The 27,500-nt window shown below is 44.6% G+C and overlaps 1 protein-coding gene across 1 annotated transcript in view; it reads right to left on the reverse strand.

Annotated features, from left to right (window-relative positions):
* Positions 1-27,500, reverse strand: part of ATRX (ATRX chromatin remodeler) — a 447,777-nt gene that overhangs the window by 7,112 nt on the left and 413,165 nt on the right. The window contains exons 24-31 of the mRNA XM_078768164.1: positions 27,027-27,180; positions 26,799-26,899; positions 23,010-23,118; positions 17,647-17,824; positions 14,770-14,961; positions 12,443-12,592; positions 782-904; positions 493-588 (exon numbers count right to left, since the gene is read on the reverse strand). Coding sequence (XP_078624290.1) covers positions 493-588; positions 782-904; positions 12,443-12,592; positions 14,770-14,961; positions 17,647-17,824; positions 23,010-23,118; positions 26,799-26,899; positions 27,027-27,180 — 1,103 coding nt within the window. The remainder of the gene's footprint in view (positions 1-492; positions 589-781; positions 905-12,442; positions 12,593-14,769; positions 14,962-17,646; positions 17,825-23,009; positions 23,119-26,798; positions 26,900-27,026; positions 27,181-27,500) is intronic.

A 27,500-nucleotide genomic window follows, 5' to 3' on the forward strand; every position in this document is an offset into this window, starting at 1 on the left:
GGGCGCTAACGACAAATAGTGACCGGCAACCGTGGCGAAGCACCAGCCCTGGACAGGTCCCGACTCTGTGACATGGTGCGAAGATTTCCACCGAACAGCTGTGGGTATCAAACCTACACTAAATGATGGCGCAATGCACCAACTCTTTACCTGCCCGACCATAGACTAGCACTGAAAAAAAAAAATCGATTTGTTTAATCCAGTGTTTTGCCTGAAGTGCACCGAATTAATGAATTAGTTGGTGCACACAAATTAATTGGTGAATACGAATTGATCAATTTGAATGTCAAATTACAAACTTGACTTGATCCACGTACCAAACTGGCTGCAAATGAGCCCCAGTTATTTATTAGCCTTTTTGGATTCATGTATTGCAAAATAAAATTGGACTTTTGGGGTGCACGGGCTGGGGGGGGGGGGGGGTGGGGGGGGGGGGAGTTTCCGGGGGGGAGGCTGAAATACGGTTCAGCAATGTGGTTTTCAGAGACTCACCACACGGCGCATCACATCCTCAAATGTGTCAACTTTGTGAGTGGCGAGTATATTGTGCGCTTCGTTGACTCGTGCTCGGCTCTCGTTCAGTAGATCCTGGTCAACGAACGGAACAAAAAGGGATCTGACATGCCCGGTTGATGACCTACTCTTTCCAATGCCCTTGCCTTGTCCACAGCACGATGTTAGCAACACAAACTACCTGAAAAACCTTGGGTATTCACCACCCAAAGTAAAAGCGGTTGTCCATTCGGAACCGAACACTGAACCCAACGGGTGTCCTGCCCACCTGCAGCTGTTGAGCTGAAGTGTTGTGCATGGCAGCAGGGTTGGGGTAATCCATTGCCCACATCATATGCGAGTTTATCAGGCCCGTGTGCCCGGCCGCTGGTGGTCCTTGCCGTGGCACGCCCTGAAAAAGATGCAAAGCACGACCTCGAAAAACGATCAAAACTTCCTGCATTAAACCACAGCATCATTACAACCGTGTACAGGGCACCGATATTCAATCTCACTCTGCAATTCGGATTGAAAGGTACAGTGAAGTAACAGTCAAACAGCCACATTGGAAAAAAAAAATCATCAGGAAGGCCAAGAGTAACTGCGTCGTAAAAAAAAAAACATGTCAATTCATGGATCAAGATCAAGGACCAAGGATCAAAGGTCAAGGCATCAAAAAAAAAAAAAAAAAAGAAAAAAAAAAAGCTGTCATGGAAGACAACAGTAGGCTGAAAGGTCTCGAGCAAGTCAAGCAAAACTGTAGAACCTGCTTTTTTTTTTTTTTTTTTTTTTTTTTTGTTTTGTTTTGTATACAAGATCGAGGCTCGTGAAAGAGCGAACATTAATCACACAGAAAGACAAACCGACACATAAAACATATAACATCGGGAGCGGGTAGACAAGATGGGGAGAGAGGGGGAAGGACACAAACACAACATTTGAGAGCAGGGACCGAGAGACATGGAGACATCGAGAGATCTGAGAGAGGGCGAGGGCTTTGGGGGGGGGGGGCATGGGAAGGGGGCGGTGGGAGAGGTATAAAACATATGGACACTGCCAGGACTTCCAGGAAAGAAGTTGGAATTTCAAACAAGGTGGATCTGGGGTGAATTAGCGGGGGTAGAAAAGATCAAGGTTTTGAATGGGGGAAGATAAGAGATGGTGGTGAACAGCTGTTTTAAAGACCTGGAGGGAGGAGTGGGATTGAAGGGAGTGAGGGAGTTTGTTCCAGAGGCGGGAGAAAAGAGGAATGAAAGAGTGAAGGTGAGCAGCGAGCCGAGATTTCGGCAGTTTAACCATCAGAGGGTTGCTGGCAGATCTTGTGCGACCTGTAGGAATATTTGGGGGACAGAGCACAGAGAGAGCTGGGGGTGCAAGGCCGGAGAGGAGTCGGTAGAAGACAGAAAGACCACCTACCTGCCTGCGGTGAGTGAGTGAAAGGCCCTCAGAGATAGCTTCATCGCGGGAGATTCCAATAATTCTGAAAGCTTTGGTTTCAACAGCGTGAAGCCGAGCTAGGTGTGAGGCAGGAGCACCGGCCCATAGGGGAGAACAGTATTCCATTGAGCTGCGGATGAAAGCCTTGTATGTGGTGAGGAGCTCAGGTGTGCTGAGGAAGGACTTCGCACGACGGAGGATGCCCAGTCGGCGACTGGCTTTGGAGGCCAGCTTGGAAATGTGGTTTTCGCAAGAAAGATCATGGCAGATAGTGAGACCCAAAATCTTGAGCGACAGAACTTCTTGGAGAGGATTGTTGAGAAAGTAGATGGGAGGGTTGTCCAGTCGATCTTTTCGGAGAGACATAGTAAGAGTGTGAGATTTGTCAGGATTGAAAGACATGTTCCACTTGTTTGACCAGTCTGTGATTTTGTCCAGGTCTTCAGAGAGTGAGGAGGCAGCAGACTGCCGATCTGAGGGAAGAGGAATGGAGCGGCAGAGAGTGGAGTCATCAGCAAAGAGATAGAGAGGATTTTCGAGAGAGTCAGAGAGATCATTGATGAAGACCAGAAAAAGCACGGGGCCCAGAACACTGCCTTGGGGAACTCCAGCCTGAACAGGAAGAGGAGATGAGAGAAACCCATTCAGGGCCACACGTTGACGACGACTAGAGAGGAAGTCCGCCAGCCATGCGTGGAGATTTCCATGGATACCAAAGGAGGAGAGTTTGGTGAGCAGAGCGGGGTGCCAGACCGTGTCGAAGGCACGTGATATGTCGAGGGAGACAGCTCTAATTTCCTGTTTGGCATTGAGGACCTCCATCCATTGTTGAGACAGCAGAAGCAGCATGTCCAGAGTAGAGTGACCTGGTCTGAAACCAAATTGATGATCAGAGATCAAGCCATTGGAGAAGAGGAAAGATTTCATATCCGAAGCAATGATGGATTCCATGACTTTGCTGATAATTGGGAGAAGGCTGATTGGTCTGTAGTTGCTAGGATCTGTTTTTGCACCTTTTTTGTGCAAAGCGGTGATGTTGGCTGATTTCCAAGCAGATGGCAGTTGACCTTGAGCAAAAGAGAGGGTGAAGAGAACAGAGAGAGGGTGAGATAGAGCAGCAGAGCAGGATTTTAGGACCCAGGACCCGTGGGCTGATGCCGTCGGGTCCAGTTGCAGAATCAGAGTCGAGGGTTGACAGAAACTTTTCCACCTTGTCAGGAGGAAAGGACACGGAGTCCAGGAGCAGCAGGGTACGACTGGGTATGGTGGGTACAGAGAGGGATGGGTTTGGGACACAAGATTTAGAGGCAAACACAGAGTTGAGGCATTCAGCTTTTTCACGTGCGGAGTCAGCTGTGTAGCCGTTTGAGGTAAGGGAGGGGATGGAGGGGGAACAAACACCAGAAACGGATTTGACCAGACGCCACCAGGATTTGGAAGAGGGAGACAGATAAGAGAGTTCGGTCTTGAGAACGGAGAGATATTGTTTCCTGGCTCTCCTGAGGGTGGACACACACTTGTTTCGGGCTTTGTGAAAGGAAATGAGATTTCCTTCCGTTGGATTTGCTTTCCAGGAGACGAAGGAAAGTTGTTTCTGGGCAACAGCCTCACCACAAGATTCCGTGTACCATGGACGGGAGGAAGGGTATGACAACTGAAGACGAGATGGGATAAATCTGTGCATGAGAGAGAGCAATTTACTTTGGAAGAATTCCCAGGATGAGTTGATGTCAGAGGTGGTAGAGATGGGAGACCAGTCCAGATGATTGATGGCTGCTTGAAGACCGTGCCAGTTGGCCTGAGTGAAATGCCAGACTCGTCGACGCTGAGCAGGCTCCCTGAGGATGGTCAGAGAGATGTCCACTTTAACAAGGACATGATCAGATGATCCGATCGGAGCAGAAGAAGAGCAGCAGACATTTTCAGGGAAGTTAGTCATAACCAAGTCCAGAAGAGAAGATGTTCCGTTGACTGAGATCCGGGTCGGGAAATTGACAGATTGTGTCAGTCCCAGTGAGTCGCAGAAGTCCTTTGCTGAAGATCCATGGCTGGTGAGAGAGGTACCCACACCCAGCCAACTGGCATGGTGACAATTGAAATCACCACATATGAGGAAGAGAGAGTTGGGATGAGTAGATAGAAGTTGGTCCATATCATCAGACAGCGAGATGTAGATGGAGTCATCACTGTTTGGTGGACGGTACAACACACATATGAACAAGAGGTGGGAGCGAAGGGGAAGCCGTAGCCAGAGGTATTCCTGGGGGTGAGGTGGAGAGAGTGCAGTGCAGGGCGAGTGAGGAAGAGAGTTTTTGATAAAGATAGCAACCCCGCCTCCAGGACGAGGCTCAGGTCTATCATACCGGAGGAGGCAGTAGCCCGGGAGAGATGATACTATGGAATCAGAGACATCATAAAGGAGGAAAGTTTCTGTTAAGCAGATCACGTCTGGTTTGACAGAAGCAACCTGTATGGAGAGATCAGTTAAGTTTGAACGAAGGCCCCGGATGTTTGAGGTCCATACCGTTAATGAAGAGGAAGGGGGAGCATCAGATACAGAACAGGGGGGAGGAGGGGTAGGGTAAGATGTGGAAGAGGTGGAAGAGATAGGGAGAGCTGTTGAAGGTGTGTCAGAGATTTCAGAATAGCTCGGAGAAAGGGAAGGATGGGGCGGACAAAAGGTTTGATGGTGATTGGGTGAGCCACAATGAGGTGTTATTTGAGGAGGGGGAAGAGCGAGGCAGAAGGTTGGGGGAGATGGAGGTGAGAGTTTGAAGGGGGAAGAAGCGGGGAGGACGCTTTGAGGAGGGGGAGTGAGAGGGGGGAAATTGAGAAGCAATGAGGGTGGGGAGATTTGAAGGGGAGGGGTGAGGGGGGAGTTTGGGAGGGAAGGGACAAGGGGAGGGATTTGAAAGGGATGGGATATGGGGGAGATTTGGAGGGGAGGGGTGAGGCAGGAGTCTAGGAGGGGAGGGGCGAGGGGGCGTCTTGGCGGGGAGGGGTGAGGGGGTAGTTTAGGAGGGAGGGGGCAAGGGGGGAGATTTGAAAGGGATGGGTGATGGGGAAGATTTGGAGGGGAGGGGTGATGGGGAAGATTTGGAGGGGAGGGGTTATGGGGAAGATTTGGAGGGGAGGGGTGAGATTGGATTTTTGAAAGTGTACGATTTATGGGAAACGAACATTTATTGCAAAATGAGTTTCTTGTGACCTTCGAGTTAAAAATACGTTTAAGGACGCTGGATGGAGGATGGAGTGCAGGAGAGTTTAGGGAATGTAGAAAAAAGGCACTATAGGAGATGGATATTTTTTTTGGGATGAATTGATTTGGTTGAGCACAATGCTTCTATATACAGTACATCACGTCAAATATCACCTGCGAAAGTTCCAAGTAAAGAAAGGTAGTCAAACGAGTGACCTGAAAAAACTTTTCAACAGTAATTACAGAACAAGCCAGTCCATAAAAAAGTATGACCCAAAATGTCACGACGGAACACGTATACATATTACGTATGCAAAAATTGCCCAATATCTGACTGCCCTCCAAACTTTCTCAAACATGACTTCCACTTAAATTTCCCCTTGCTCTCCCTCCTCACCTCTTTCTTCACCTAACTGCCTCATCTTCACAGACCAGTATATATTTCAAAACTTTACAGTTTAAAAAGAATGAGCAACGTTGCGTAAGGAAAAATCATGAATTGGTTTTTCAATATTTTTTTTGGAATAAATCGTCTGAACTGATGAGGTGAAGCCCGTCTTAAAAACATTCCCAAATTCAAAGATACCACTTACATTTTGTTACATGCCTCGTTCCTTGGATAACAATGTCACGTCAACATTTTCGATGCTATCCAATGATTAACTAGATATCCGTGATCACCAACCGAATGCCAAGGCTAAGCCTCACCAGGGACCCACGATCCAATGATGGCATTTTTTTTTGGACCACCATAAAATCTTGCCCTTCAACATCTATCAATAGAGCGTAAATTTAGAGAAACGTGTCCTCATCCATAAATCTATCCAAAAAACTCAACATCATGAAAATCGGAAGGAAATTCTTCAAGTTATGATCAAAAAGGTGTTTTTTTTGTTAATTAGGTCACAATCCGAAAAAAGTATGTCAAGGACAGGAAACAAATATCAGGTGCACAACAGCAATGCAGGTACACTATTATGATGCAGGGACATATTGAAAGGCTGAGTGGTTTTTGTGATCCCGCATTGGCAAAATTGAGCGATGACAAACAAGCTATCGCAATAACAGGATTTTTTTTACCCAACATGACCTCTGACCTCATGACCCTAAAATGTAATCACTTCATCTTTACCTCATTATACATACCTGCACCAAGTTTGACTAAGATCCCTTCAGCCATTCCCAAGTTACGCGGCAACGAAAACCTATCACGGACGGATGGACGGACAGATGGACAACCCGAAAACATAACGTCGGCGGAGACATTAAAAAATGCGTTTTTTTTTTCCAAACGATCATTTCACCTTTAACCCGGAGAGGTACGATATAAATTAAGCATAAATGCACCTTGCTATATATAGGCTATCGAATGAGAACAATTTTGTTCCAATCGGACGAACCCAAGTCAAATTATGGTGAAACTTCAAACTAAAATGTGATGGTCAAATTATGGTGAAACTAAAATGTCTATAATAATTAGTTAATGACCTCAAAAATTAGGTGGAGGTCAAAACATTTACGCCAACCTACTTTGTATTCCCAGTATTGATGCGGAATTTCATTTCAAAAGGCCAAGCTGGCTCCGAGATTCAGCTTGGCCATTGGCAGAAAAAATGGAGAAAAACCTTAATGGTTCTTCAGTACTCCTAGGGGTCAAAGAAACACTAATTGTATCGTTTCATAACGTTTATATCACAGAAAATGGGGGCGAGGGGGTTATAAGGTGCCAATTTTAGCTGGAATTAAAAAAAACCCGAAATGCAAGGGGTTTCAAACTTCACGTGGACACGTTTTGTACAACATGCAAATACAATACCTCGAGCTGGACCAACCAACAATACAATATGTCAACAACATGGACCAACTTCTATCCACTCATCCCAACTCCCTCTTCCTATGTGGCGACTTCAACTGTCATCATGCCAGCTGGCTGGGTGTGGGTTCCTCTCTCACGGCATCTCATGGCATCTCAGCAAAGGACTTCTGCGACTCAATCTGACTGACAATCTGTCAATTTCCCGACCCGGATCTCAGTCAACGGAGCAGCTTATCTTCTAGACCTGGTTATGACAAACTTTCCTGCAAATGTCTGCTGTTCTTCTTCTGCTCCAATCGGTTCTTCTGATCATGTGCTTGTTAAAGTGGACATCTCTCTGGCCATTCTCAGAGAGCCTCCTCAGCGTTTACGAGTCTGGCATTTCACTCAGGCCAACTGGCACGGTCTTCAAGCAGCCATCAATCATCTGGACTGGTCTCCCATCTCCACTGCCTCTGATCTGATATCAACTCTTCCTGGGAATTCTTCCAAAGTAAACTGCTCTCTCTCATGCACAGATTTATACCATCTCATCTTCAGTTGTCATACCCTTCCTCCCATCCATGGTACTTGTGGTGAGGCAGTTGCCCTGAAACAACTTGCCTTTGCCTCTTGGAAGGCTAATCCAACTGAAGGCAATCTCAGTTCCTTTCACAAAGCTTGGAACAAGTGTGTCTACCCTCAGGAAAGCCAGGAAACAATATCTCTCTACTTTCAAGACTGAACTCTCAAACCTGTCTCCCTCCTCCAAATCCTGGTGGTATCTGGTCAAATCTGTTTCTGGTGTTTGTTCCCCCTCCCTTACCTCAAATGGCTACACAGCTGACACCGCATGTGACAAAGCCAAATGCCTCAACTCTGTGTTTACCTCAAAATCTTGTGTCCCAAACCCATCTCTCTGGACCTACCGTATCCAGTCGAACCCAGCTGCTCCAGGACTCTGTCCTTCTCTCCTGACAAGGTGGAGAAGTTTCTGTCAAACCTCGACTCTGATTCTGCAACTGGACCAGACGGCATCAGCCCACGGGTCCTAAAATTCTGCTCTGCCGCTCGTTCACAACCTCTCTCAATTCTCTTCACCCTCTCTTTTGCTCAAGATAATCTGCCATCTGCTTGGAAATCAGCCAACATTACCACTTTGCACAAAAAAGGTGCAAAAAAACAGATCCTTGTAACTACAGACCAATCAGCCTGCTCCCAATAATCAACAAGGTCATGGAATCCATCATCGCTTCTGATATTAAATCCTTCCTCTTCTCCAATGGCTTGACCTTGGATCATCAATTTGGTTTCAGACCAGGTCACTCTACTCTGGACATGTTGCTTCTGCCATCTCAACAATGGATGGAGGTCCTCAATGCCAAACAGGAAATCAGAGCTGTCTCCCTTGACATATCTCGTGCCTTCGATATGGTCCGGCACCCCACTCTGCTCTCCAAACTCTCCTCTTATGGTATCCATGGTAACCTCCATGCATGGCTTGCAGACTTCCTTTCTGGTTGCAGTCAAGGTGTGGCCCTGAATGGATTTCTCTCTTCTCCGATTCCGGTTCAGGCTGGAGTTCCTCAAGGCAGTGTTCTGGGCTCTGTGCTTTTTCTAGTCTTCATTCATGATCTCTCCAACTCTATGGAAAATCCTCTCTGTATCTTTGCTGATGACTCCACTCTCTGCCGCTCCATATCCCAACCCTCACATCGGCAGGCAGCAGCCTCTTCGCCCTCTGCAGACATGGCCAATATCACAAACTGGTCAAACAAGTAGAACATGTCTTTCAATCCTGACAAATCTCACACTCACTTTGTCTCTCCGAAAAGACCGTCTAGAAAACCTTCCCATCTACTTTCTCGACAATCCTCTTGAAGAGGTTCTGTCACTCAAGCTTTTGGGTCTCACTATCTGCCATGATCCTTCCTGGGAAAACCATATTTCCAAGCTGGCCTCCAAAGTCAGTCACCGACTGGGCATCCTCCGACGTGTGAAGTCCTTTCTGGGAACTTCTGAGCTCCTCACCACATACAAAGCTTTCATCCGCAGCTCAATGGAATACTGCTCTCCCCTCTGGGCTGGTGCTCTTGCCTCACACCTAGCTCGGCTTCACGCGGTTGAAACCAAAGCATTCAGAATCATTGGAATCTCCCGCGATGGACCCGATTCTAAGGGCCTTTCTTTCTCTCACCGCAGGGAGGTAGGTGGTCTTTCTGTCTTCTCCCGACTCCTCTCTGGACTTCCTCCCCCTGTTCTGTCTGCGCTCTGTCCCCCAAATATTCCTGCAGGACACACATGCTCTGCCAGCAACCCTCTTATGGTGAAACTGCCAAAATCAAGACTCTCTACTCACCTTCACTCCTTCATTCCTCTTTACTCCCACCTCTGGAACAATCTCCCACACTCTCTTCAATCTCTCTCCTACCTCCAGGTGTTTAAAACAGCTGTTCACCACCATCTCTCATCTTCCCCCATACAAAACCTTGATCTTTTCTACCCTCGTTAAAACACCAACAGTCCAACACCCCAAATCCACCTCTTTAAATCCCCAACTTCTTTCCTGAAATTGCTAGAAGTGTTCATTTGCTTTATACCGTGTACCCATCCCTCCTCCCCCAGCCACCCCCCTTCCACAGATCTACCGACGTCCCTGTTCTCGACTGTTGTTGTGCTTGTGTGCTTCCCTCTCTCCGCCCTCTTGTCTCCCGTTCCCTTCATTGTATGTTTTATGAGTCTGTGCATGTTTTTATGTTCAATGTGTTCGCTCTTACATGAGCCTCGATTCTGTATACAAAAGAAAAACAAGTACAAAAAGTTTTAATTAAAACAAAAGCCACGTCGATGTTACACAATGCCTAGATGCAGCTGTGCCTATAACGTCGATGTTATAGGCACAGGACATTCCTATTGATTCGATTACTTGATGTTATTTTTGTGCAAAGTGAAAATATATCTCGGCAATTTCCCGTGTGTGGCGACGAATTTTTAATATATCTCGGCATTTTCCCGTCTGTTATTTCAGGCGGTGTATGACTGACCATGCTGCGATTTAAAAAATATATATCTCGGCAATTTCCCGTGTGTGGCGACACGTGAACGAAGCTATGCTCCTCTCTCCACATTATTGTGACGACGTATAAATTAAATATTTCATTGTGACGATTGTCATCAAATGGACGAATTTTTAATATATCTCGGCATTTTCCCGTCTGTTATTTCGGGCGGTGTATGACTGACCATGCCGCGATTTAAACAAAATATATATATCTCGGCATTTTCCCATCTGTTATTTCGGGCGGTGTATGACTGACCATGCCGCGATAAAAAAAAAAAAAATCTCAATGGACTTGAAGTTACAGGCCTTTGAGAATTCATTTCGTTCTATAAAGGGCAACTTTCATCGGATTTTCTTCCCGTTTTTTTTCAACCGAGTCTAAAACTATGTTAGCGACTGTGAAAAATGAAACGATATATCGAATTTGATTTGAAATAAAACTGTGTGAGAGAGGAAGACACCACGGGCCAACAAAACAGGCCTCAAAGCTATGCGAGTTAATAAAATGGTGGATATTTGTTTATATGAAGCCTCTCCCACAATGGGTGGAGCTATGGTTCCCAGAATGGGTGGAGCTTTGAGGTTTTGTCTTCTCTGCAAGAACAAGAACAAGAAGAACAACAACAACAACAGCAGAGGGCACTCTATTAACAGCGTCTGCGACGCGGCTAAAAAGAAAAGAACCTCCGTGTAATGATATCGTCTAACCTGAGCAAGTGATGCACATCAGGAAGTCGCATCTATGGTGTTCGAAGTATTTTGGGTGAATCCAAGATGGTGGACAATACTATGCTCTGGAACAGAGATGCAGTATTAAGTTGCAAAGGAGATGGTTTGCACAATAAATAATTGGCAATGGATGCGTTTCATGTGCAGGTGTATTTCAATGAAGCAGCGAGTTTTTAAAAAATGGCCATGAATTGCTGAACTTAAATTATTGATGGAATCACAAGCTGATCAAACACTTTGAATATGTCTTTCAATCCAGACAAATCACACTCTCACTATCTCTCTCCGAAAGTACCATCTGGCGAGCCCTCATACCCATACATTCTGACCAATCCTCTTGAGGAAGTTCAGTCATTCAAACTCCTGGGTCTCACTATCAGCCATGATCCTTCTTTGGCAAAAACATTTTAAAATTGGCCTCCAAAGCTAGTTGCCGACTGGGCATCCTCTGTCATAAAAAGACCTTCCTATCCACCTCCAAGGCCTTCATCCGCAGCTTGATGGAATGCGACACTCCTGGGCTGGCTACCATGCCTCGCATCTTGCTCAGCTTGACGCTGTTGAAACCAAGGCCTTTAAGATTATTGGAATCTCCCGCGATGAAGAAGAGTCTATGGGCATATCACTTTCACATCACTGACAGGTCGGTGGTCTCTCCGTCTTCTACCACCTCTTTTCTGGTCTTGTACCCTCTTTCTCTGTTCATGCTTTCTCCACCATTCCTCCCCAGGTTTCTGCAAGATGAACCTGCTGTCAGCAACCCCTCCATATACCACCCCTCCCTCCCTCCCACCACCTCTACAATGGTACAAGCAATAAAGCCAATTTGCACCCAAGAACTCAAGTAGACATCTCATCAGGTAAGGAATGATAATGAGTAGCTGTGCTGAAATAAATCACATCGTATTGTCTGCATCACTGCCTGTGTATGCACTGCGAATAAATAAACAGGAGACGAGTGCAAATACAAAGCGACAACTCCCTGGAACTCCAAAGCGTGGCTTGTCGAGACAATGTTTGCTTATACAATGTGACAATGACACCCACGACTTGATGCACGCACGTGGGTCATGCTGGGAAAAGGTAATAAACAACACAGAGCCGTGACGAGCAAAACGGTGGCAGAGTCGGGTCAATAAAGCCGTCGCTTCCATTATTTGTGAGCGGCATCGTACGGGCCGAAGCTCGACGGATGACAGCATCTCGTGCCAAACACCGAGGGCTTTCATAAGCGCTAACGTTGCTCTTCAACCTTGCGCAAACCTTTGTTCCGCTGGAAATTAAAATCCAAATAAAACCACCACAGCTTTAATCTTTAATGTCCTTGAAGACATTGACAGTTGGAGGTTAGGTCTTTTGGAATCCTATCACGTTGAAAATAAATGCTTTGGAAAATAACTTTTCCGAGCTCAATAAAGAAACACAACCCTGACTTAATTTGACAGCATTAACAACAACAAAAAAACACTGACAAAGGAACTGTAAAAAGTTAATCCCACATTTGACGTACAAGGTACAGCGAGACCGTGCGGAAGATTGAATTTTGAGGTCAAGCGTCGAAACGGCAAAACAACCGAAGCCAAAACAACTTGCAGTGCACAATGTCATGGGTTAAGGTGGTCACTTGGTCTACACTGCCGTGCTGATATTCGGAGTGAAAATAAAATTCAAAAAGCAAGAAAGAAAATAAACAAGAAAATTTGTGACAAGACTTCAGGTACAAGCAGACCTTCTTTTCGGCCTCGTACTCGGCCCAGGCTGCCTTCCTCTCCTCCTCAGTTAGTTCCTCCTCCTGCTTGTGGTCAAGCAGCGAATCATGCTCATGGTACTCCACGATGGAGTCCTTGCTCTCCTGAAGCAGCTCTGCCAAGATCCGATCCTGTGGACAATGAGGAGTGATTACATTCCTGATTTGACATCACTCCATGGAGGTTCTGCACATTCGTCAAGTAGCAGCAATTTGTGCGCCATTCCGTGACGATACTGCTGACACTTAGGAAGGTGAAACAAACTGTTATTTATTGGCTAATGATGGAAATCAACAGGACGTTGATAAGAGATATGCTACCCGCCATGGGGAGCAAGAAGATGCTGGCCATTCGGGCATTAACCCTTCGTCGGAGGAGGAGGGTTAACACCCTGTCCTTGCTCGCCACGGCCGTTAGCATAACCTCGATCAACATCCTATTGATTCCATGCATCGCTCTATCTGTGTCCGCCGAAACGGATTGACCGACACGAGCCTTCACCAGCAAGGCTAGTTCTTCATTCTGTTTATTTCTTGGCTGCTTTCTTGCCCAAACTACAACTGAAAATTTGGAAAACGTTCATATACTGGTTGGAAAATTTTGTTCAAAGACATGCACAGAAAACACAATTATCCATCATTAATCAAACAAAAACGTGAACTGAAAATCTTCATTCCACTTATGTCCATCCTTTCCAATGTTTGGATTTAAAAGAAAGATGCGTGTCGGCTTAGGGGGGAAAAAGATTTGAGACGATAAAAAGGAGGACAATGAATCAATAAATAAGTGAACGACAACAAACACTGCCTTGATGCAAATCATGCCTCGATTACTCGTGGTGCCACACAGTTCCTTGACGACCGTGTGCGGCTGACCCAGAGATAAGCTTGGGATTATGAGTTTGCTGCATGGAGAAAATGAATGAATGATCGTTTTAAGGCCATTTTCCCCGCTAGAGCGGGGGTTGGCCTTGCGGGCCCCATGACAATCATGGTTCCCTGTTTGAGGCAATGTTTTTATGGCCGGATGCCCTTCCTGACGCCAACCCTTAGTCGCCTCTTACGATGCGCAGGGATACGGTGTACCTATTCTAAACCGGGGTACACACCGGGATCATTCATCCCAGCAAGCTGGTACTCAATTTGCCGACCTCGGAAGGATGACAGGCTGAGTCAACCCCCCTGGCGTTAATTCAGCGATCGACCGGGATTCGAACCCAGGATCCTAGGATCCCAAGCCGGCACCCTAACCGCTAAGCCAACACCAGGCTAAGTTTGCTGCATGGAGGATGACTGTTTTTTATTGCAGGAATAAAACTGATGTAACCAACATCCTCCAACCCTCCCCCCCCCCCCCCCCCATGGGACATAGATACATGTCTCAACCTACACTCCACCCCTCTCTTTTCCCTTATACCCCACGGCCTCCCCTAAATCAACTTCATTTTCAAAGTTTCACAATCTTAAAAAAAAAAGAAAAAAAAGAAGAAGAGGTAACTGCAGAGCAATCATGCATTTGAATTCGTAAATGTGAGGTAACGTTTAGATTTTGGTTGGGGAGTGGGGGGGGGGGGGGGGTAGTAGAGAGAGGGGATATGAAATGGATGACAATGACAAGAGTGGCAAGATGGTGTGAGATTGGATGACGATGCAAGGTATGATGGTTAGAGGAGACAAAGCAGGTGAAAGGGATTATAAAGTAACAAATTCAGGAAGTGGCATGGCCTGATAAATGAGTTAGCCATAAACAGCACCCGCTCCACAACTGAGGAGGATAAATGACTAGCACTTATAATACCAGAAAGACAAATGAAACAAATGATGTAACGTAGAACCACTATCTTCAGGAACAGGCCATGGACCCATTCCGTAACTATGACCTCAGATCATCCCCCATCCAAAACCATCATATTTTCTACCCGCCACTACCCCCCGTTAACCCTCCACAACCCCCTTCCCCTTCTCCTCCTCTCTTTCCAAATTTCAGTTTTTCATGTTGGCTTGCTTCTGTATCCATGGGTGGGTTTCCTTCTGCATCCATCTTGTCCACCCCGTGTGTCCTCCCCGACCCCTCATCTCCGTTATTTTCCATGTCTCCTTCTATTTTGTCCCTCAACCCTGTTGTTGGTGTGTTCCCCCCTCTCTCTTTCTACTGTTCCTTTTGTTCTGTTATGTCCTGATCTGTTCTACGTTTTATCTCCTCCATGAGCCTCAACTTTCCACACAAAAAAACAATAAAATAGGAACACCGCCAATGTTGAAAGGATATGAGTGTTGCCAAAGAAAAAGAAAATAATTGGTCACGGTGCCTTTGGCAAGCGAGGTGTAGGCCGCTTCTTCTTCTTTGTGTTGGGGTCGTCCAGGTGGTCTGGCTCGAAGTTGTAAAGCTCCGAAAGTTCATGCATTGTGAAGTGTCGCTCGACTTGTTGCTGGTCGACAACGCGGAAGGACAAGGACTGCTTTGTCACCTGCCTGTCGTAGATCTTTTCCTCCATGGTCCCCTAGAGCACAACGGAAAGAAAACGAGTGGAAAATAACACATTTCGTTTTTAAAAGAATAAAGAGTTCACCATGACAGATATTTCATCACAAGATAAGTGCTCAGAAAAGAAACTGATGAAATGCAATAAAAAGTCAAAGCCCATTGCAAAAACGCACATCAAGCCTGTAACAACAGGATGAGAAAATGAGCCGTTTGAGAAAATGAGTTAAACCCTCTATTTGGCCAGGCGTTCAATGCTATTACGGCCAAATGGGGACAGCAGGTGAAGCAGCACAAGGTGAGATGGAATTTTTTTGAGGTGGGGTTTTTCAAGGATGTTATAATGGACACAAAGAACAGGCATGAAGAACTAATGTAACGCGTCAGACAGGGTGGTGTAAAAGACACTGCCATCAACGGCGGTAAACCTCCAATTTTTTTTATTTCTCCAACCTTACAAATGTTTATTTTATTTCAGTTGAATTATATGCTTGAACACTCCAGAACACAAATCGTCTTTTTGGCACTTTCAAACCCCATTTACCAGTACTTGGACAAAATATTACAGAATTTTATGTCATCATGAACAATCAAATTTGCCGCTCGCAGACCCTGCCTATGTTCTTGTTTTTCAGGACTTTGTGGGTTAAGGTGATCTATTAACATTATTGTTTTTCAAGACTACGTGGGTTAAGGTGATCTATTAACATTATTGTTTTTCAAGACTACGTGGGTTAAGATGATCTATTAACATTATTGTTTTTCAAGACTACGTGGGTTAAGGTGTTCTATGAACATTATTGTTTTTCAAGACTACGTGGGTTAAGGTGTTCTATGACCACTATTGTTTTTCAAGACTACGTGGGTTAAGGTGTTCTATGAAAATTATTGTTTTTCAAGACTACGTGGGTTAAGGTGTTCTATGACCACTATTGTTTTTCAAGACTACGTGGGTTAAGGTGATCCATGAACACTATTGTTTTTCAAGACTACGTGGGTTAAGGTGATCCATGAACACTATTGTTTTTCAAGACTACGTGGGTTAAGGTGTTCTATGACCACGCTAATTGTTTTTCAAGACTACGTGGGTTAAGGTGATCTATGAACATTATTGTTTTTCAAGACTACGTGGGTTAAGGTGATCTATGAACATTATTGTTTTTCAAGACTACGTGGGTTAAGGTGTTCTATGAACATTATTGTTTTTCAAGACTACGTGGGTTAAGGTGTTCTATGAACATTATTGTTTTTCAAGACTACGTGGGTTAAGGTGATCTATGAAGATTATTGTTTTTCAAGACTACGTGGGTTAAGGTGTTCTATGAACATTATTGTTTTTCAAGACTACGTGGGTTAAGGTGTTCTATGACCACTATTGTTTTTCAAGACTACGTGGGTTAAGGTGATCCATGAACACTATTGTTTTTCAAGACTATGTGGGTTAAGGTGTTCTATGAACACGCTAATTGTTTTTCAAGACTATGTGGGTTAAGGTGTTCTATGAACATGCTAATTGTTTTTCAAGACTATGTGGGTTAAGGTGTTCTATGAACATGCTAATTGTTTTTCACGACTACGTGGATTAAGGTGTTCTATGAACACGCTAATTGTTTTTCAAGACCTCGTGGGATAAGGTGTTCTATGAACATTATTGTTTTTCAAGACTACGTGGGTTAAGGTGTTCTATGACCACTATTGTTTTTCAAGACTACGTGGGTTAAGGTGATCCATGAACACTATTGTTTTTCAAGACTATGTGGGTTAAGGTGTTCTATGAACACGCTAATTGTTTTTCAAGACTATGTGGGTTAAGGTGTTCTACGAACATGCTAATTGTTTTTCACGACTACGTGGATTAAGGTGTTCTATGAACACGCTAATTGTTTTTCAAGACCTCGTGCGATAAGGTGTTCTATGAACACGCTAATTGTTTTTCAAGACCTCGTGGTATAAGGTGTTCTATGAACACTCGAGTTAATAATTTAAGGTGGGGACAGGGTGGGAGGTGGGGGAGAGGATAGTAATGATATAACGAATTTACAATATACTGCAATGATCAGTCCTCTTCATGTACCTTTATTACAGAGATGCGATTGAACGACTCATTTAAATTCAATTTTACAAAAAGTGCACCAATTTTGATTAAATAAATAAATAGCACACTTTCTTTATATAAATATTGAGGTTCATGAAAGAAGAAGTGACCGAGAGCAGAAAATATAATTACATGACAGTGGGGCAACAGTCGGACACAAGCAAAAGAAAGAACAAGGAAAACACAGCAACCTACAAGTAAAGGGGTTGGGTTAAGTAGGGTTAATGGGGGTTGAAAAGATACCACCATTAGATCACAGCGACTCATGGCCTTTGGCCTCTGGGCAAAGTCAAGCAAATGATTCAGCCTTTTTATTCACAGACCCACCACAATCATTTCTGGGTCATGTGCCAGTTGAAAGGTGACTTTTAAAGAGTTTGAGCCTAGCCTCGTCATCAATCATGATCCGGAATTTGCAACCGGCATGATCTGCTTTTAGATGGCTGCACATGAGCAGTTGCGCGAACACTTCACAATCAATATACTTCCTGGTTGGTGCCCTGCTGCTGCCTTCTTATGCTCCGAGTCAACATTATTGGTCCTGGCCATAAATATACTTAGGACACGCTGAATAATGACAGGCAAAAAGACGGATTTAGCTTTGATCACCTGAGCCAAGAAGCGGTACACGAAGACATGCTTGTTTTGCCCAAATCGATACACCCTGAAGATACTCTGGATGTCATAGGATGGGTTCCAAGAAGCATCAAAGACGATGACACGGTTCGCAGCCACCAGGTTGATGCCGAGCGACCCGGCCTTCGTGGAGATGAGGAAGAGTCGGCCCCTGAAACCACAACGAATTAAGCAAGAATTACAATGACAAATGAGGATTTCATGTCTCATGGAGTGACCAAAGACATGGGATGGGGAAGCCACACCACGCTGTCCTGGAAGAATAATTAAAACTGAAAAGTATTTCTTTAAGCCTGAAAACGTGTCCATGAAAATGAATTTGTCCAACGAGTGTTGTTCCTTATGTCCAAATTAATTACGAGTTTGTTTTAACCAATAACAGTATTCCATGGGCCGAAGATACTGCGGCCACAAAACATTTCAAAAACCATCATATTGATATGAACATTGTGAATATCATCAGGTGTCACAGCATCATGAAAATAAACGTGAAGATATGACCCGAGCTTGTGCGGGCCAGTGTCTGGTTGCGTCATTCCAGGGAGTGCAGTGATGTCGGTGATGCATTTTCCATACGCAGATTATGTCAAACAATCGACGACGTGTTCACGGTACCAGCACACAATGGCCGACAGGGATCTCTTGTGACAGAAATTACATAATAACGACATACGGTAGAATATGATACGATTGATCGGTGAGTCGTGCCTTATTTTAAATCCTGGCAGCCCTAGGCCTCTCCAAAGCCTTCAAAGGTCACATTTGTTCATACAGTAACCCATTTCTTGTCGTCATCACAAAGTCAAAGTTTTCTGCTCACTGTCGCTCCTTCATCCTCCTTTTCTCTCGTCCGTGGAGCCAGTTCCACGTGTCTGTTCTCTGACGATCTTCTGCCCATTCCTTCAACACAGGAGCTCTTTATAATCCCAGACGCCTTCCATACTCGTGCTAACTCTGCCCATACTGTCTTCCTTTTCGTTTGTGCCATTTTATTCGGTGCACTCCCTTGCCTGTTGTTATCCCCGTCATGCTGGCTTGTTGCCAGGGTAACCTTAATCATCCAGCTTTCCCGGAAGGGAAAAGGTATCGTCATCGGTGTGTGTGTGTCCCCCTTCACGACATTAAAATGACAGCTCTTGTATTAAAAGAAAGACAAAACAAGAGGTCAATTGAGTAGTAAGTAAAATAGTTATGTTGGGCGATGTACCTGTAATCTACAAGGTAAGGTGTGTATGATTTAAGGCACAGTAACACCTCACTTAATGCTGCTCCGTAGAAGGCTTCGTTATACAGCTCTTTATCCTGGAGAATTTTTTTTTACGAAAAAGGAAAATAAAGAAAATCCATAGCACGCATCTCTTCCTGAGTAATCGCACTCGCCGCCATTGTTTGTACTGGATGCTCAGCTCTGAGCCAATCAGCGCTGTTTACTCCACCTTTGTTTTGCAGGAGGACGAGTCTCCTCCCACCTCTCCTGCCACCATGGTCATGTAGCAGGTGTAGGAGCAGAGTTGGAGTGATGGCAATTATTATTTTATTGATGTTGATACATGTTTCATGTTTTTGTTCATAATTAGTGATATTAATTCAATAAAAAAATATTTATTTATATTTATAAAACAACTAGCAGAAGTACCCGGCGTTGCCGGGTGGGGGAGGGGGGAGGAGTGGGGAGGTGGAGGGGAAGGGCGGGGGGGGTGAGGGGAGGGGGTTGGGAGGAGGGGAAGGGGAAAGGGGAGGGGAGGGGGGAGGAGGCAGGAGAGGAAGGGGGTTCATATATATGTGCTGGTGGGTGAATGTGACACGTTTCTGAGTTAAGTGTGATGCCGATCACGAAAAAGAAGAAGCCGTACTACCAAATTCGTACTCTTCCTGAATTGTTTGATTTATTTGTATTCAAATGTGTGGTGATTGTTTTCTATTTATTTATGCGAATGTGTACTTGTATATAACTGGCATGAATTTAAAAAAGCTTAGGCACAATCGAGCGATTTGAAAAATTATTATTCCAAAAAAACGATCTTTTTTTTTTCCAATTTTTTTTTTTTTGCCGAAAACACACCCAGACACTCACTGATGAACCTCTGAAAGTTTGACGAAGATCCGTTCAGCCATCTCTGAGAAAAATGGTGACACACAGACCAACATCTCTTATATAGTAGATATGTCAACCATCTGTATTATTATTTATTATTATTATTATTAACGCGGTTATCGATACCCCAAATGAAGCCCTCGTATACCGCTCATGCGTAAGAAATAACGCCATCGGGAACACATCTCCATATTGTTTTTGGCACCATCCATTAATGGTGAAGAATCACTTAAAACATTTTCAGATCGGGATCTGGATCTTTATCAAAATCGAATCAATTTGTCCTTGTCAAACACCCAACCTGTCCACCAACTTTCGACCGAATCCGTCCATAACTTTTTTTGAGATGTCCTGCTGACAGACAGACACATAGACAGACAGATGGGTGAAACTATAACCTCCGTCAAACTTCGGCGGCGGAGGTAGTAATCGTATGACCGCTTTTTGCACATTCTCGATTTGCTCTCTCTTTTCCAGGAAAGCATCTTGAGCGCAAAGCGATATCTGCACTGCACTTACTGTACTGTTATATCGTACAATGTGTGATGAGCATTTCGGAATTATGACAAATCCTCATGCAAGAAACGTAATCATCTGTTGGTATAAGTTTGAATAGTTATGTAGTATTGCTGGATTGACCGACTGTCGAGAGACAACTGAGGTTGTGGATCTTCGAATAAGACCGACGGCCGAGGTTGTAGAATGTAGACCCAATGTTTGAAGATATTCGAGGCTGAAAGGGTCGATACTTCCATGAAGAATGGAGCCCAGCTGATCTGGGTAGTCAGAAAATCAATCAATTGCTTGTAACACCTTGACTTTACTTGAAAGTAAACAACTATTTTGAGGTTTGTGATCATGATAAAGTATAAGGTGTTGTAGAATTTGTATCATTTCGTCTTTGTAAACGACAACAATCTTTAAATGTAACAAGTCAGGAGACGACGATGGTTCACGAGCGAACGGTATTCAATGACAAAGGACGGACTACTTTGAAATGGCCGTCCTTTGTGACCTTTAAAAGTCAAAACCGACATTGAAAACATATAAATAGGAATGTATTATCTGTTATGAGACTAGTTAGCTACACAATACCGAAAATTCGGTTCGATTCCGACAACTTTGAAAATTTGACCTTTGTGACCTTGAAATGTCAAAACTAAGGTTACTGACCTTGAAATGATAGAAAATAATGTATAATCAGTTATGAGGTTAGTTAGCTACACAATACCGAAAATTTGGTTAGATTCTGACAACTTTGAAACTTTGTGACCTTCAAAGGTCAAAGGTCGAAGATTCTGAAATTTGTTGGAAAACTTGTATTTCATGATGTATGTGATAATATAAGATCATGTACGACATTTCACCCTATCAGGAAGCGAACAATGTAATAAAACCATCAAAAATCGACTTTTCTAAATTTCATGACCTTGACCTTTGGGCGAAAATGAAAAATCGAGCTCCGTGGGGCTAGACACATGACATTGGCCTAACCAAATACCGAAATCCCTGTCAGATTCCACCAAACCCCTCGGAGAAGATGTAGCTCGAACTCGATTACCCCCTAAAAAGACATCTTTTTCGGGCGTGGCTCCGCCCACAATGGGCGTACAACCTCCCACCCAAGTTTCATCAAGATCGAATGATATCATCGGGTAGTTATGCTGCGGACGGACACACACACACACACACACACACACACACACACACACACACACACACACACACACACACACACACACACACACACACACACACACACGACGAATATAGTGGTCACTTGATAACTCGTGAACCAAAAATGATGCATTAGGAATGGTAGTGTGTGTGTGTGTGTGTGTGTGTGTGTGTGTGTGTGTGTGTGTGTGCCTGGAAAGTCTAAATTTGAATGAAGTATACGGAACAAATTTGTCTCCCATTAAAAGACATTAAAATGAGCACCGTCCGACCGACCGATCATGCGTCCGACCGACTGATCATGCGTCTGAACGACCGATCATGCGTCTGAATGACCGATCATGCGGCAGACCAGCCGATCATGCGTCCGACCGACCGATCATGCGTCCGACCGACCGACCGATCATGCGTCCGACCGACCGATCATGCGTCCGACCGACCGATCATGCATCCAACCGACCGATCATGCATCCAACCGACCGATCATGCGTCCACGACTGATCATGCGTCCACGACCGATCATGCATCCATGACCGATCATGCGTCCACGACCGATCATGCGTCCACGACCGATCATGCGTCCACGACCGATCATCCGTCCATGTACTTTTGTGCACATATTTCAAAAAACCTTTGAACATTTACCTTTCATATTGCATATGCACATATAAATAAATATATATTATGATCGGTCGGTCGGATGATCGGTCGGTCGGACGCATTATCGGCCGGTCGGACGCATGATCGGCCGGTCGGACGCAATCACCCTGCCTGTGAAGCACCAGAATATAAATATTCCTCATGACATTATCTGACCTGATTAGATTACGGCTGTGGTTGACTGAATAATGTTGCCATGGCAACCATCTCGGTAACTTGGCTTGTGTGCGCGACATTTCAAAAATTGTTTAAGATTTAGCTTTCATATCACACAGATCTATTTCTCATACCACCCAAAAGGTGGGGGACTATGAGTATCAGCTGCTTGTTATGTGTAATTTAGACAGTTATTTACATTGAATGCACATGATGTCGAAATTATTCTGATGTGCCAGTTCCATATTTTGTTGCAGAGCGTCGGCACTGCCGAAGCAGTTTATTGGCAAGGTGGTGCTATACTGGGTAGTTTGCCATTTCCTTCCCAGCAGTAGTTATGGCAGGAATTTGTAATTTGTTCATGGTGATGGCGATAGCTCGCCTACTCTTCATGTGGGACACCGTGGGATGTTCAACGTCGACCAACTAATGCCGACATATGGGACGCCCAGTTAAACGTCCATCCGAGGCTCCGCACACACACTGATGAATCACCCTGCCTGTGAAGCACCAGAATGACAGTTTATAGTGGGGTCAGGATTAATACCCAGGCTATACAGTTTAGAGGTAATTGTGCATAATTGTCCTGCCAGTCCTCAGAATGCATGTCAAGACGAAAATAAAATAATGGGTCTCAATCAAACTTGAACAAAGGACAATTGCCCAAATGTCACGTCATGATCACGAGGTGGAATAATTACAGCAGATCTGTGTTCATCTAAAACGAACAGGACAAGGGTTGGCCGACCTGGTGTTAACTTCATCGTTGAAGTCTTCCGCCCATTTCTTGCGCGTCATCGCTGATGTGGAGCCATCCATCCTGTAGTAATCGATGTTTCTATACCACTTTCCGGGTCCTGGGTGTGGGAGAAGGGAATAGACAGGAACAGTTCAACTCATTGCAAGGTGTCATGTTGACGCCAAGACGCTGACAGACCCGCGTGGCAGCCACAGCTCGTGCACAAGATTATACACATGATGTGCCTACAAATGGATGATGGACACACACACATGGATGAGAAAAGGTAATTGTCTCAATTTCATAGCTGCTACACACTCCCACCTCATTTTGGAAGAGCTTGCCATTGCGTGGAGGTGTCTGGGGCCAAAAATTCTGAATTATTTACGAGGGCTGGTGCAGGGCTGCCCACCTTGTCTCATTAGTACCCCTAGTGGTCTGTAAGTGCCTTGGGCCATTGGAACAATAGGCCCCAGAAGGCCCAAGTGAAGAGAAATAGACCTGTACTTATTTTGTTATTCATAAGGGGTGTCAGCCAGGTAGCTCCGTCGTTAGCAAGCGCTTTGTTCCGAGCTGTCAGAATTTGCAAGAATTCCCATACGGATTGGATTAAAACGTGGTTACATTTCAAAATTGTCATGTATTGCAAACTAGTAGACAACGTTGCGGAATAAACCATACTTCAAGTTGTTCATGAAGCAGATTGTGTGACGTGTTTGTTTTCGCTTCCTGACAATACGTACTCCTTTAAATCAGGACGAGGATGATAATGAAGGAAGGAGGAGGAGGAGGAGGATGAGGATTTGGAGAAGTGGGTGAAGTAGGAGTAAGGTGAAGGAGGAGGAAGAGGAAGAGGAAGAGGAAGAGGAAGAGGAAGAGGAAGAAGAGGAGGAAGAGGAAGAGGAAGAGGAAGAAGATAATGGATGCTTTTATTCTGTTCAAATTCTAAATTCCCTCCGTGGGTCTACCATCGAGCTGTCAACTTTGCCTCATTAGGAGACTTATTGGTCTGCAACGGCTCAAGGCCGTTGACTCTGTCAAGGACTCGTGAGACTCCAATGGAAAGTGGATAAATTAATACATAATTTATAAGAGATATAAATATTTCCCAGGTCCGATTAACTTATTCCTAACTTTCCTGTTTGGATGTGCAATCACTTTATAAGGTACGCAGAACAAATTTACGATGGCATACAAAATGAGAAAATATTGTCGTTTCAATGCTATATCAGAATTGATGTCACCCATTGTATTTTCCACCATTTTTCCAGCTGCCAATGAAAGACAAATCGAAGTAAGGCATGCATAATGAAGCAGAGGCATCCAGGATTATGTCTATCTATTTACAAGTCCAAATGTAATGAATCAGACGATAAGTCTACGCAGTTGGACACCGTGCAAGAGTCTAAAAGACAATTGTCATCATGCCCACGTCGCAAAAAAGGAAAATTATATCATGGATGGATGTATGTGTGTGGCGCGCACATTACAATTGTCTGCAGCCTTTCAAGGAAGCAACAAAGCAGCAAGCTGGAATAGCACAGGCCTCATTTGCTCTGTGCAAAAGAGAATGAGCGCTTCAGAAATGCTGCCGCTCGGTTTACTGATGGACTGAAGTGCGATTAAAAAACAATGAAACAATAATCAAATTTTATGTGGCAGTTCAGAAACGAGTGCTGGTGGAGAAGGTACTGGGAAATAAATTTCCTCGAGACCCAAACTGGGTCAGCAAAGGTCTCAAAAATCAGCTTTACAATGCAATTTACATTACGCACAGTCTTGTGGAGTTTTGGGTTAGACTGCTTTATGACCGGCCGTCTCCGTAGCTGGTAAAATAGGATCCGACAAATGACGGTTGCTTGAACTGTTTGACATTCCGATGATATGAGCGCATCGGAATTTATCATTCTGATTAAGTTATACAGGAAGTGATGTCGTCGCTTTCGTCAAAGCAAACCAAATAGGTGGCCAACATAGTTGCGCGTGCTGCGGACCAGAGTTAAGTTTATCGTCAAGTTCCTCATGAAGGAGACATCGAACCGGATGAAATTCACAGGAGACTTTGTTTTGTCTTTGTCTTTGCACAATTTTGTCAATCATGTTTCACGCAGCTGTGTGCTCAATTTGTGTGGAGAGTTCCAAAATGGCTGCGACTCGGTGAGCGATCTTCAGCATTCTCAACTGCGACCGACAGCTGTCGCTCGAACAAACATCAAATGTGTTCAACAAGTAACTTTGGAGAATCACCGGATTCCTATACTAAACGTGAAATTGCAGAAGAGATCGATGTCAGTGCTGAAAGCACAGGAACAATAAATCATTCTCGCATGAAATTCAATCGGGTGAGTGCAAGGTGGGTACCGAAGGACCTCGCGTTTGATCGAAAGGCTACTCGTGCGTCCAAGGCGACAGGGCGCCTGGGACGTTACCGGAGACAGGAACATGATTTTTTTTGAGTGAGATTATAACATGATGAGACCAAGGTCCACCAACCATTTCATGGCAGACTCAAAGCGAGCGAGCATTTAATGGAGATCTTCTTGATCCCCACCAACCCAAAAATTTCAAGGTTCAGCTACCAGCACGAAGTCTTACGGCGATACGAGTTTTGGGACCTTAACGGTTTAATTAATGTGGAATTTCTTGAATGTGGGAAAGCAATTGATGCATGCTGTACTATACTGACCGAGTAGACAATTAAATGACAAGAAATGTGGCAGATGGCAGTCGAGTAACCAGTCTCGAGGTGTGACGGCTTCACGATAAATACTCACACTCACATGACAAATGTGACCAACACTACTCAAGCAAGGATCGGTTGGGAATTTCCAAATCATCCCTCACACAGTCCTTACGATCTCCATAGACTTGGACAACTCAAATAACATGTGGTTGGCATTAGGTTTATGAACGATTAAAACATCAAAAGCAAGTGTCCTGAGAAGGGTTGCGCGGCTATCCCATAGACTCATTTGTGGATGCTGGCGCTATCATAAGGATAGGCCACATGTGCACACGTATCATGAGATTAATAGGTTTTATCAATTAAAAGTTGACAAAGGTGAACTAACTACCGTGGGAAGTAAAGCTTACGTTTCGGACGTTAACCTATCATCGGATGAAAAAGCAGTCCGCTTTCAAGTGAAGGTATGCTGGCACTCACTTGTGGCCACTAAACATCCGACATCTTTCAAAAAATATTTTGCTGTTGTGTTTCCCTGGTGTTGGGCTAGCGGCTAGGGTGCCAGCTTAGGATCCTAGGATCCTGGGTTCAAATCCCGGTCGATCGCTGAATTAACGCCGGGGGGTTGACTCAGCCTGTCATCCTTCCGAGGTCGGCTAATTGAGTACCAGTTCACTGGTAATTCCCTGCTTGTCGTAAAAGGCGACAAAAAGGGTTGGCGGCAGGAAGGGCATCTGGCCGTAAAACATTGCTTCAAAAAGGGGAGCAAAAAACAACAACAACCACAGTCCCCGAAAAAGGCCAACCCCCGCTTTGCGGGGAAAAATGGCCTCTAAGGGTGTTTTTTTTATTTTTTTTTGTGTGCCAGTCCCTTGGCCAAATTCCAAATCCCCATTTTGTCTTACAGAGGCAATGGCAGTCAGACAGTGGCATTGCTGCATCCAAGTAATGACACAAGCAGCAGATACTAGATGCTGGCATGCTAATATCTATCGAGCACCCAATTCCTCTGCTGTATAATCTATAGAGCCGCCTGTTGTTGTCTCTCCCTTTTCAATCACCTGCCCGCTTCGAAGCGTCAATTGTCGCAACAAGTGTGAAGGCCCTGTGCTTACCTTTGTACGGGTTTGGCTTGTCGTCCGTGCATTCATTATTGGAAAGCTTGAGAAAACCCTCAATGAGATCCAACGAGATGAGTGACTGGCTAAACACCAGCCTGAGGACCAAAAGTGTAGCACGCCGGTCAGAATGTCCAGGTGGAAAGGTTAAGTAACACACGCGAATAGAAATTCTAATATCTGCAAAAAGGATCTACCCTTAAATCACATGAACCCTTAACTTACACTTTCTCAGTGAGTTCCTCCGCCATGCGCAATATTTCAAAGAGGATGTGAAGCTTTCCTGAATGCTCCAACTTGTCAGCATCATCCTCCTTCACAAACTCCTTGTACCATTCGGCTGCGTGCGTACATTCAGCAACTGCTGGCGGGGCTGATTCTGTTCGATGGGCGACAGGTGTATCAATCAATAAATAATTTATGACATGTCCGTTTTTTCTTGATGATAAACCAGGAAAAGCAACATGCAAGAGAAAGTTTGACAATAAATAAAATTTGCATAACCACTTAGCATTACAATTTGGAGCACAAGGCCAATGATGCTGGGATCCCAATTTAAAATCCAACTACCTGCGTTGATTTGTGCATTCTCGACAAATTTCCTCGTGATCGAAAGTGGATGGAGATTGTGTAATCTCCTGTTTGTCTGTCCGCGAGCAGGATATCTCAAACAGTTATGGACAGATTCTGACAAAACTT

The sequence above is a fragment of the Myxine glutinosa genome, chromosome 14 (assembly GCF_964187855.1).
Source record: "Myxine glutinosa chromosome 14, kmMyxGlut1.1, whole genome shotgun sequence".
NCBI classification, from domain to species: domain Eukaryota; kingdom Metazoa; phylum Chordata; class Myxini; order Myxiniformes; family Myxinidae; genus Myxine; species Myxine glutinosa.